A 12,518-nucleotide genomic window follows, 5' to 3' on the forward strand; every position below is an offset into this window, starting at 1 on the left:
GGGGGGTGGTAATCATTACTGGGCACAGTACAAATCAATCGTGCCTAATGTGAAAACACCCTAATTGGCTTCTTTAAACCTTAGTCAATGCATTAAATAGAAAAAGGACAAAAAGAGGGAACTTTTTTTTCCACTTTTCGTTTGCCTACATACACTGGAGATTGGTCTGAATGTCTAAAAATTATTGAACATTTTTTTGCATAATAGATGACCTTTGAATTCAAAACATAGGCAAGGAATAGACGAACAGAGGGAGCTTTCCCAGCTGTAAAGCAATTTGCTGCACCAACATTCAGAAACCTTGGGTTTATTATTTTTTTATTGTGATGTCAAGGTAACCAAAGTTTTATTATACATTAAGTATTAGTGCATTCATTTTCATTATAAAATCATAAATACCTATCAAAGGATGAATGCTACCAACTTATGGCTCTAATGTTTTGGAATCAATTCTTGAGCTCAGGTTATGTCTGTTGATATGTTTTCCCTGTCTCTGTATGAGGTTCCCCTGAGTTATCTGGTTTCACCCACCTTCAAAAACACGCCAGCAGTTGGATCATTTGAGGTAAATTGCTCCTTGCTGTAAACGAGTGTGTGGGAATGTGTAAATGCTTGGTGCTATGGTCCAATGAAGTCTTGTGTCATTCAGGGATTCAAGAAATGACTGACCTGGACCACCATAAATAGCTTACCTCGGTTGAATGAATAAATGTTCCATTAATATTCAATTGTAAATATAATATAATATAATATAATATAATATAATATAATATAATATAATATAATATAATATAATATAATATAATATAATATAATATAATATAATATACAATTAAGTGTGTACAAATTCCTGTAAATATATTTAATGAATTTGACCCCATTCCCTGGAGCCCTATCCCAGGAGACTTTGGGTACGAGACGGGGTGCCAAGCCTTTGCAGGGCACAAGGATAGGATACACACACTCACAAACTACGGGGAATTTGGGAATGCCAATTAGCCTAATCTTTGGACTATGGGAAGAAAACCCACCAAGCACGGCGAGACATGCACAATCTATGCCCACAGACCCCAAGGAAGGAATCGAACCCAGACCCTGGAGGTGTGAGGCAATATCACATCACAATATAAAATACCAATATTCCAGTGACTCAAAATGCTTATTAATCTACAAGATGATTGACATTCAGTGCAGTTACACCTTAATTGCAGTAACCAATCAGGTGTGTCCAAATAATAATAAAATGACTCACCATATGGCAATATTCCATTATATAATATATTATATGTTAAGATTATTATATTTTTTTATTCCTCAAGTAATTGTTTTGAACTACTGATTCCTGGCTGTTTTTTTTTTTTTTTCATTTTTTATTATTTATATGAAAGTTGTGCATGACAGGGTGACTCTACAGTATCTCTCATTATTCTGCTGGCTATTTGAGTCTATCCCCAGTCTCTAGCATAAACGAAGCTCCTAGGCTTGTCTGCCAGAGACCAGTTCCCACACACACACACACACACACACACACACACACACACACACACACACGCACACACACTCAGACATACGAAAGATCTAACAGGCACAATGTATTGCAGTAGATGTCGTGAGTGACAGATGGGTGAAGTCAGCATTAACTATGTCATCTGCTAAGACCTGGCATCTATAATTAAACAAATCATTGTCTGACAAAATGATTAAAAGGAAGAAATAATGAAATGCAACAAGTCTGCAAGAGTCAGTGAGTGTTCTGGGGGATGTTAGAATTATTCATTCCCTATCTCTCTCCCTCTCTCTCTCTCTCTCTTTCTGTTTGTCATTCTCCCTGGACCTTGTATGCACAGAGTCAATGACAGATTTATAAAGTGACGGCAAAATAACAAGACAGGAACAGGGTGAAAACGACAGCCTCAAGATAAAACCTGCGCCAAGCCATGCTCTTAACCCTTTTGTTTTTTCACTATGGACAGCTGTGCTACTGAATTCCCTGAAAAATTATTTAAAAAAAATCTAGTGCTAAAATCACGTCAAAGAGAAATGTGTGCTAGAAGAACCTCCAACTATGCATGATAAGTTAAATACCCCCCCACCCCACACACACACACACATACCCCATTTGTTGGATCAGTACCTCTCAGACACAGCTCTAATTAAGGAGAACTCAGGATTTAAACCCTGCTTACAGGCGGGCGTCTGAATAGCACTTTGTCAAGCTTTAATGATGCTTGTGTGCATATCTTTATAAGAGCATTATTCTAGTATAAAATACAGGTTGCAGAATAATATGTTTAGTGCAATTTAACTGTGTTTAGATGTTTAGAAACTTAAGCCAGGTTAAATGGCACTAAATTGTGTGGTTAAAATATATATAGTATATAGTCATATGTTGCATGTACCTTACAGCACTGTGAAATTCCTTTTTTTTTTTTTTTTTTGCATATTCCACTTGGGAAGCTAGGGTGATAGTATAGTGCCAGCCTGAATAAAGCAGACCAGAGCAGATGGGGTTAAGGGCTTTGCTCAAAGGCTCAACAGAGCCAACTTGGCCATGCTGGGGCTTGAACCCCATACCTTCTGATCAGTAACCCAGAGCCTTAACTATTTGAGCCACCGGTGCTCCCAAATAAGAAATAATAATAATAATAATAAAATAATAATAATAATAATGATAATAATAATACAATTATGATGATCTATTTAAACTAGAAAGCGTGCAAACAGAATCCCTTGTGAAAAGTCATGTAGCAGGGCTGGTGCCAAATTACTCTCTGACTTAATTAGATATATTGCAACTTGCAAGCTTATTCTCATTGTTTGAACAATTATCTAGCTTCATGCTGAACTGGAGGAAATCTTTTTACCTTTGGAAAATACTAGACTTTATTTAAAATACTTAATCCTTTATGAAGGTCATTCAAACATTAATTAATTCATTAATTAAAATAGTTAAAATGTGTTATGCAAAAACACACTATTGTTATACATATTATGCTTGTTTCAAATCAAATTAAATATTGTACCACCGTTTTAACTTTATTTTTTTTCCTACTATATATACACTACCTGGCAAAAAAAAATTGTCATTTCATAAGGTCAAATTATTGCCCTGCATCAAGCAACCTTCCAGTTCCTAGAATTACTGTAAATCTGTCAAACACATTTTTTAAACCTAGAGGGATAGTTGTTTGCGAAAGAAATGTGAATTGTGAATGACTGTAATTAGAGATTACCCAAACGCTTGGTGAAGTTGCATCATAAAAAACCGACAGTAGAAATTACAACTATGTTTAATAGTGAAAGTAAGACCATTCTCCCATGCACAATGCAACAAGAACTCACAGGATTGGAACTAAACAGCCGAGTGGCCAGAGAAAAGATGCTTGTTAGTGAGACTAAATGGACAAATGAGCTTCAGTTTGGTAGGAAGTATAAAAATTGGACTTTGGAGCAATGGAAAAAGGTCATATGTTCTGATGAGTCCAGATTGATCCTATTTCAGAAGGTTGGTCATGTCAGGGTAAGAAGGTAAACACCATCATGCATAATGCTCTCTGTAAAAGACTCTTTAAGCATTGTTATGATCTGGTGGATGCTTCAGGGAGTAACGTCTAGGCTCAGCAATGTTATATGGCAATAAAATGAAGCCAGCTGATGTACTGACCTGAATGTACTGAATGACCAGGTTATCACAACTACAGGCATATTCCAGAACCACACTGCCAAGATTCATCGGGCTCAACTTATGGAATGGTTCTGGGAGTGTGAGAAATCTTTTTCATGCATAAACTGGCCACCACGTTGCATGCTCTAATTAAAGCTAAAGCCGCGCCAACAAAATATTAAAGAATGTTCTGAAAATGGCAGAGTTGATTGAGTCTTGATATTTATTTAATGTGTGAGAAATGCCCTATTGTTAATTAACTGCTGCATTTTATAAAAAGGCTGCTTATCCTACAGAGACAATGTTAGAAAGTAGGCTAAACTTTTTCTTCTTGTAGCTTTTCTTAATTTTCCTTGTTTTCTTAAAGTTTTCCCCAAATATTTGCGTCCCAATTTTCTCAAATTCTAAAACTCCAAATAGATTTTAACTACTTTGTAAAAGCTTACATCAAAAAACACATACAGCTATCATATGCTTATCTCTTACAGAACATCAAATAGACACTCGTGATGAATTCAAAACACTCATGCAGGGATTTCCTGATTTTTCTTTCTTTCTACACTGTAAAACAATACTGAAGCCATTCAAAACAGGCAATAATCTCCTTTGAACAGTTGATATTGAGATATGTCTGCTATTTATGCTCTATAAATCCTTGATAACGGCTCTAATCTGAGGTGCTGTTAATTGCTGTTAACGGCTCCTCTGCAGCAGGGTTAAGTTTTGGTCTTGCTTTTCGGCGATGGTCTTCGTGAGAGCCAGTTTCATCATGGTGCTTGATGAGTTTTGCAAATGCACTTGACAATTTCTCCAATTACTTAATGTGCTTGTAATAAATAAAATATTGTATTACTGTTTACAGTAAAAGTCATATTTTAATTTCCTAATATGTACTGTATACACTGTCTGGCCAAAAACTGTTGCCATTTCATGAGGTCAAATTAATGCTCTGCATCAAGCAACACTGAGGGAATTAAGTTCCTAGAATTTATACACATTAATTAAAACCTAGAGGTATAGTCCTGAACCATTAATTTTATAGAAGAAATGTAAATTATGAATGACTTTAAACAAAGATTACTTAAACGCTTGGTGAAGTTGCATCATAAAAAAAACTGACTGTAGAAACAGCTGTGTAGCCAGAGGTAAGATGCTTGTTAGTGAGACTAAATAGAAAAAGTCTTGTGTGGTATGGTAAAAAGAGTGTAGTCCGAAGCATAAAATTGGACCTAGGAGCAATGGAAAAATGACTTGAGGAGGAAACTGAAGGTGTTAGAGGAACCAAGTTGTGCATGGAGACCAATAGCAGCACACATGGTGCAAGTTCAACCACTCAGCCTAGGGACATAGACAACGGCCAAGGGTGTTCCTCACTTCAGGTTCTTCAGATACAACCCTACCTCATCAGTAAAGATATATTCATAGGGAACTAAACTAGCATCAAGTTCAAGCATTCTCTGAAAAAAGCACTGAGGAACATAGTGACATGTCTATAAAGAGTATTGAGAGTATGCCGCACTCACATGTACGTATTTGTTTTGCTGCTCCCTCAATTGGTCAGAGTAGTGCTCTGATATACCTGTTTAATCCTTAGCTGTCCTTGTAGTTAGGCTGACCTGGTAAATGTTTACAAAATGGACATTGTCCGCCAGGACGCTGTTTCTGATTTCCCTCAGGGTGATGATGTTATGTTCCAAAACCCTGTCTCTTTGCTCGTCTGTGGTCCAGATTTCCTGACTCGGTCACCTCTTGCTGGCCGTCTTTCTGTTCTGTGAAAATGATATATACACACTTTATAGAATACAATGTAAAACTAATATTAAATTATAGGGTACATTTCTGTGAGCAATGTAGATAGCTGTAGAAACCATAAAGGTATGATGTGTAGGTATTTACTGTGATGCAGTGGCTCCCTACTCTGGTCCTAGAGGACCACTGCCCTTCACATATTAGTGCTTTCTCAGTTCCCAGCACTTCTCATTTAACTAATCAACTAATTAACAGCCTTTCCCTAATTGAAGTGGGTGTGTTAAATCAGGGAAAATACTAAAATATGCAGAGCACTGGTCCTCCAGGTAGAAGGTTATGATGTAGGGTCCTTTTCAAATGGCTACTTACCTGTTCTCTTATCTAAAGGTCTGGATAACTGAGATAATTTGCTGCCCCAGTTTCTGGCTTAACACCTGTATAAGTCACTTAAGGACCCCTTTATACTCTTACACATGATTCAAGTGTTCCTCCAATGAGTCGCAGAGGTGCAACATGAGTGAGACTAATTGATAATCAGGGTGTTGCATTTTGAAAGGCAGTGTTTTTAGTTGAACACAGTGTGCCAAATGATGCAATTTGCATTCGGAGATTCGCACAACTGTGATTTAAGATGATATTTAGGTGCAACCAATGGAATTGTGATTAGAGTTAAGCAATTTGGATTCATATTGTTTGATACATGAGCTTTACATTTTTAGAATTGTGTGGATGGTTTCCTTTTATTTCTGTGTGTAGAAAATAAAGAAAACTGTAAAGTGTAGGTTTCAATATGTTTTATATTCTGCCAACATGTCCAGAACTCAGCCACAGTGACATCTATTAGGTTGACATTCTTATTCTGCCACACATGTACAGTATTTACACTGTGTCCACTTTACTCTTAATAGGGTGTTTATATTTCTTGGTCCTTGTCAAGATTCATCTGTCTACCCATACTGTACATCCTGATTTTAATATTCAGGGTCTCTGTGTGGGCTGGTAAACTGTAGATTTTGTTATGTCAAGGATATTAATGCTTTTCAGCCTATTTCGCAAATTTGTTGGACGTCTATGTAATAGTTGATAAATCTCTGACTGCTCAGCGGCTTTTTTAAGTTAATGCAATTAATTTCCTATCTCACACCATCTTGGCTGGATGTCTGTTAAATTTTCCCTTTCCCATTTTAGTCTCTATTAGACACAGGGTTAATTATGAATAACACTCAAATAACTGCTAATTTTAATGATCGCATGGATGCATGCTTTAACCATATCCCCATAACTACACTCTTGCTTGATTCCTTTTGCCATTCAGCCACTCGTACATCTGATTTAGTCATGGAGACCTGAAGCACACCAACAACATTTTGTACTGTCAAACAATTTCTGTATCTTCTTTGCTCTTATCATGTGGTGTGCCAAAACTTGGCCTATCAGAAGGACACCTATCTGGCACTATCTCCAGGCTCAAGGCTCTCTATTATGTCCTATAATGATAATAAAGTAAGGGTGAAACGTACAAGTGTTAGACCACTCAAAATGGAAAAGCACTAAAGAGACACTAAAGACTAAAGAGACTTACAAAGGATTTGGGGAGACACAGGACTAGGTGTTGTCTAAAAGAGACACTTAAAATATACTGTACATCTCCAGCTTGATCAAGGACCACAGAATCAACTGTATTGTAAATTCAACGAACAGATAAAATAGCACACGTCACTTTACAGTTTTGAACATCTCTCACCTCACAATTGCATTGCAGGTTTGTTTTATTTGTTCTTTAATAGTAAAGACACTTATTTAGACTTACTTAGACAGAATTCACAGAGACACAGATAGGGGTTGGAAAATCCTTACATACTGTAAAGTGATTGTACAGTTAAAGCTTGGATTGCAACCATAATTTGTTCCGTGAGTGTGCTTGTAATCCAAAGCACAAAATTTCCCCACAAGAAATAATGCAAACTCCAATGATTTGTTCTGCAATAAAAAAATTTTCATACAAAGTAAAAATTAAACTTTAATTAAATTGTGTGTGAGAGAGAGCACGTGTCTCTGTCGGCAAACTGGAATCTTTAACAAGAAACCTCTCTAATGACACTTGCTTTTCCCCTCTTTTTGAAGAGATGTTGAATGTAACATTGCACTGTGGTTAAACAGATTCATCTCCTGGACTGCTGCAGGCTTTTTCTTCCTGGAGGCCGTTGTTGCAGTATAGTTACTAAAGAACGGCCACAACACTTGGACAAAAAAACAAAAAAATGCTTTATGCATGCGCGCGCGCGCACACACACACACACGTGGTCAAAATGTTATAGTTAACAGTACACATGCGCACAGATGTTGACTATACGAGTGATGCATGCGCACTGAAACTTAACATGGGAGACAATTACCCACAATCCCACAGAACGAGAGAGAGAAGAACCATTGGCTCAAGTCTGATCACATGATGCTCGGCAGACAAAGTGCATGCGTCCTACTTTATTAAAAAGTTTAAATGTTAGTTTTTTTAATTAATTTAAAAAATGTGCATGTCTTGCAAACCAATAATATGCAATCCAAAGTTTCACTGTACTTTGTTACTATACTAAGTATTTTGGGGATATTTTTGAAATGTAATGTTTAATTACATTCTTTAACATACTAATTACAAACTTCATAGGTCGCTTCTTCTTGAATCGATTCAGGTACATTTATTTTAATTTTACCTTAAAGATTTCATGAATTGAAAAGTTTATAAATATAAAAAAATCATATCAAGAATTGTACAAATGAGTCATATCCTGAGACCTTCTCATAGTAGACATGGACGATAATGCTACAGATATCAGTGTGCATCTGATTGGACTGCAGTATTGGACTCAAGGATGAGCATCGCTGTCAATACCTCAGTATAATGATTTAGATAAAGACTTTTGGTGTGTTTACATGGAACCTAATATTCAGTTAATACTGGGAATAATAGACCAATCCGAATAAAAGAGCATCATGTAAATACTCTAATTGGAAGTCTGACCGGGAATGAATTTTCAATCAGAATAAGAAGGATGGTGCAACCCTTTGATTATCCTTTCAATAAGTCGATATTAGACATGTGAACACTTGATCTGATTGTTTCTCTCTTGTTGAAATAAATGTATTTTTTTCTGTGCGGTAACATCAAGTGATATAATGAGTTTCTGGTTTCTGATGATGGTAAACTCTGTGAGAAAATCTCTTCGTGTTTACTTTGGACTTTAATCCATCGAGGAACCAAGGAGGCGATCCTGGCTTCAGGAAGTAAAAGTCCTGCCACATATTAGTTTTTTCCATAAACTAAACCATCTGATTCTAATTAGCTCTTCAGCCAGACTCGGACTAATTAGTGAAGTTACATATTTTGTGCTGGTTTAGTAAATAGATGCAACGAATAAATGTTGTACATGATTTATTGGCCTAAACTATGAAATATACTAAAAATCCTCCGGATAATTTGAAAAACATGGTAAATATTATAAATTATTATTTCTTGTTTTGCTTTCATTATGTTCTATGTGTTCAATTTTTATTTTATTTTTTATTTTTTTAAAAGTCTTTTGTTACTTTGTTCTAGCTTGGTGTTTCTTTTTCTTCATGAAATTAAAGCTGCATTTCCTAAGACACACTTGGGACTGATGTTCTATTGCGCCAACTTTATTATTTAATTCATTATAGAGCTCATTAGTAGTCACCTCTAGTCTCATGGCTTCCTGAACTCGCCATATTCTCCTTGTCTTCCAACAAGGAAGGTCATGTGGCATGTAAAGGTGCGTAAATTCTGCGAATAATATTACTTGGATTTTAATTTCGTTTATTAATTCGCTCCATGTGAGTCCTGGCTGGTTTTTGACTGTAGCTAATTATTCTCGGGCACCTGCTGCGTCATTACTGACAGTGGTGATTAAGTAGTGCCCTTTCCATGGCTTCACTGTCTCTCACCAGTCTATATTTTCTGCCTCTCAAGTGGATTCTCCTCCTCTTTCCAGTGGGAGCATGAGCAGTTGCACAGTCTGGAGGAGAGAGGCCGTCTGTTACTGTCGCTCCAGTTCCTGTCTCCGTCCGTAGAGGGAGATGGAGAGGCCCGGCGGGGAGGTCTGTGTGTCGGTGTTCAGCGCTGTGCTCACCTCGCCGCCATGGACGTCAATGGCTTCTCTGATCCCTATGTCAAAATGTGAGAGGAGAGTGTGTTTTTTTTTTGTTAGACGTGTCTGTAGTGGGTGGATGATTTCATCTGTGTTTCATTTTACTGAGCCGCGAGATCAGATAACATTTCAGCTCAGGTACATCAGCTCAGATCAAAAGATTATCAGAAACATTAAAACCCGGTCTTTAGGGAAGAGATGAGAGGATGAGACAGAGTCACGTCTGGGATCAAGGGGAAATGGGATGTTAATTGCTTGGTTCAGGCAGCCATGTTTTCTTTACATATTTCTAATCGCTTTATTCTCTCCCACATCGTGTTTTAAAATAAATATACCTTCCTCGGGCAAAATGGCATGAGAATCAACAAACCTCCCACCCACACATGTCATTTTATCTCTGTCTCTCTTTCAAACACACACATACACACACAAACACACACACACACACACACACACACAAGAATCTCGGCTTTGATCATGGTCGTGAGTGTGTGTGTGTGTGTGTGTGTGTGTGTGTATGTTGTTGTGCTTGTGTTGTCAACAGCGCATAAGGCGAATAAAATTTTTATGGAAGCCAGTGGTACATAGCCGGAAAGGCAGGGAGGCAAATAGATATGTGTGCTTCAATCGATATTTGTGAACGTGTGTCTTACTGATTTGCAGCAGTCCTTCACCGTGTATATCACCATTATTTCCCCTTTTTTTAATCCTGCAGATATCTGAAGCCTGATGTGCAAAAGAAATCAAAACACAAGACGGCCGTGATTAAAAAGACCCTCAACCCAGAATTTAATGAGGTAATGACCTTACGATATCCGTTGCAGATTAGTTATGTGTGCGCGTACGCAGATGGGCATGTATCTCCATTACAAGAATGAAAGCTAATGACAAACTAGTCTCGTCTGGCATTTCTCTTTAATTCACTCTCTTCCTGTTTGCCAACCACCGTTTGCCTGGTGTGTGTGGGCGCTGAGTGTCATCAGGCAGACCGAGTGGCACTTTTCTATTCCTGCAGTAGTCCCCAACACTAGACGTCCCTATTGTGTAATCTGGAACTAGTACTCTCAGCGTCCATTTGCTATCCTGTCAAGTGCGCAGAGGCGGCAGGCCTACTCGAGGGCGCCCAGTGATACTAAAAGCCACTGGCAAAAAAATAAATAAATAAAGATTCCACAGCATGCTTCCGCATTGTTTAAAGTCTCGGTTCCATCATCTCCCTCCTGCTTTCCCCCCTACAGGAGTTCTTTTATGAGATCTCTCTCACAGAACTGGTCAGTAAGACGCTGGAGGTCACCGTATGGGACTACGACCTGGGTCGATCCAATGATTTTATAGGTGAGAACAAAGACAAGTCTGCTGCATAAGGTATTGATCTGCTAAGGCACGACACTGTGCTTGTTAGTCAGATGGCAATTCTGAACCCATACTGTTTCATGCCGTGTTTGTTTCCGCTCCGCATCATCATAACACAGTATGCATCCATTATAGGAAATAAGAACACCCATTTCAAATGAGGAATTGTCTTGATATCTGTCGTGACTAAAGGCGCATAGAGACGAACCGTGCGTATAGACTTTAATGAAAATCCCTCTGTGTGGTGGCAGGTGGAGTGTGTCTGAGCTGTCACTCACAGGGAGACGCTCTACGCCACTGGATGGACTGTCTGAGGAATAAGGGACAGAGGGTGGAGCGATGGCATGTCCTGACCAACGAACTCCCTCAGAGCTCCTGCCAGGACTGAGGATCTTACACGGGCTGTCAGTGATAACTTAATGCTGCATGGAATAAAAGACGAACACTCATGAGTGCATTTGAGCACTTCAGACTTTGTGCACTATATGCTGTATGCGCTCATCATATACATAATCAATGCATGATTGATATTCTTGACCGGCACAAGTGCTGTATTACTTGAACACAACTTGCTCGTTACCGGGAGAGTTTGAGGGATGGACTGTCAGTCAGTTGCCTTTCGATTCCATGTTATTCGCTGGACCTTACCTGTCATATCTCTATCACTGCTGCACGTTTTATACACATTTTTGTAATGATAATTCGAATCCTCTCACCATCCCATGTAGCATATCCTTTGGATTGGTTACAGTAGAAAATGTATTTTATGTACCCAGGAGAGACATGCACTACATTAACAAGCGAAGGTGCCTGCAGTAAAAAATGTTACTCAATCTGAATTACACAAGAAGCTTATTATGGATCAAGTTTCTCACTAATGATTTTGGACACTGAATGTATCAATTGGATATCAGGACTGTTACTCATAAACCATCTCAGAACTAATAAGAACGGGAGTTTTATCCAGTCCTAAATTAGCCTTCCTTCTTTCAGATCCCTTGTAAATACTGGCACTCGTATAATCACGACTAACCATCTGTTTTGTAGCATGAGGAAATGTTTACAGCATTATAAAGCATGCACCGACAATGTTTTTTCCAGGGCTGTATTTCTTGTCATTATGAAGTCCCATTTGCTAATGTTTTTTTTTTTTTTTTTTTTTTTTCCTAGACATGCTCTGAGATTCACATTGATTCATTTCTAAAGGTTTGGATTGATTTGTTTTCGTGTGCATTGTTCTGATCTGCATGCGCAATGGTGTGAGCGTGAGTTTCTATTACCGTGGTATTTGGATATTTATTGATTGTTGTACTTTTGTGATTACAACATTTGTATGACGTGTTTATGTACGATTTGGAAATACAAAACGAATGCATTGCTCTAAGGCTGCGCATGGTTTCTCGGTATCTCTAAAGAACATCAGTTTGTACTTTTCTATTTACAGAAAGTGAGTGGAAATCAAGTACAAGAACATAGTGCCTATTTCTATCCAGTTACGTCACAGGCTGAGCTGTTCTGGCAAAAAACAAAGTCACTAATACAATACGCAGATTATAAAACAAGAAATGAGCAGTAATCACTGAGATCAG

The 12,518-nt window shown here is 38.0% G+C and overlaps 1 protein-coding gene across 1 annotated transcript in view; it reads left to right on the plus strand.

The window, feature by feature from the left end:
• Positions 1-12,081, plus strand: part of doc2a (double C2-like domains, alpha) — a 36,684-nt gene extending 24,603 nt beyond the window's left edge. Inside the window, exons 8-11 of the mRNA XM_053515060.1 lie at positions 9,421-9,605; positions 10,292-10,373; positions 10,815-10,911; positions 11,181-12,081. Of these exons, the coding sequence (XP_053371035.1) occupies positions 9,421-9,605; positions 10,292-10,373; positions 10,815-10,911; positions 11,181-11,317 (501 nt within the window). The 3' untranslated portion in view covers positions 11,318-12,081. The remainder of the gene's footprint in view (positions 1-9,420; positions 9,606-10,291; positions 10,374-10,814; positions 10,912-11,180) is intronic.
• Positions 12,082-12,518: the final 437 nt, after the last annotated feature.

The sequence above is a fragment of the Clarias gariepinus genome, chromosome 16, assembly GCF_024256425.1.
Source record: "Clarias gariepinus isolate MV-2021 ecotype Netherlands chromosome 16, CGAR_prim_01v2, whole genome shotgun sequence".
NCBI classification, from domain to species: domain Eukaryota; kingdom Metazoa; phylum Chordata; class Actinopteri; order Siluriformes; family Clariidae; genus Clarias; species Clarias gariepinus.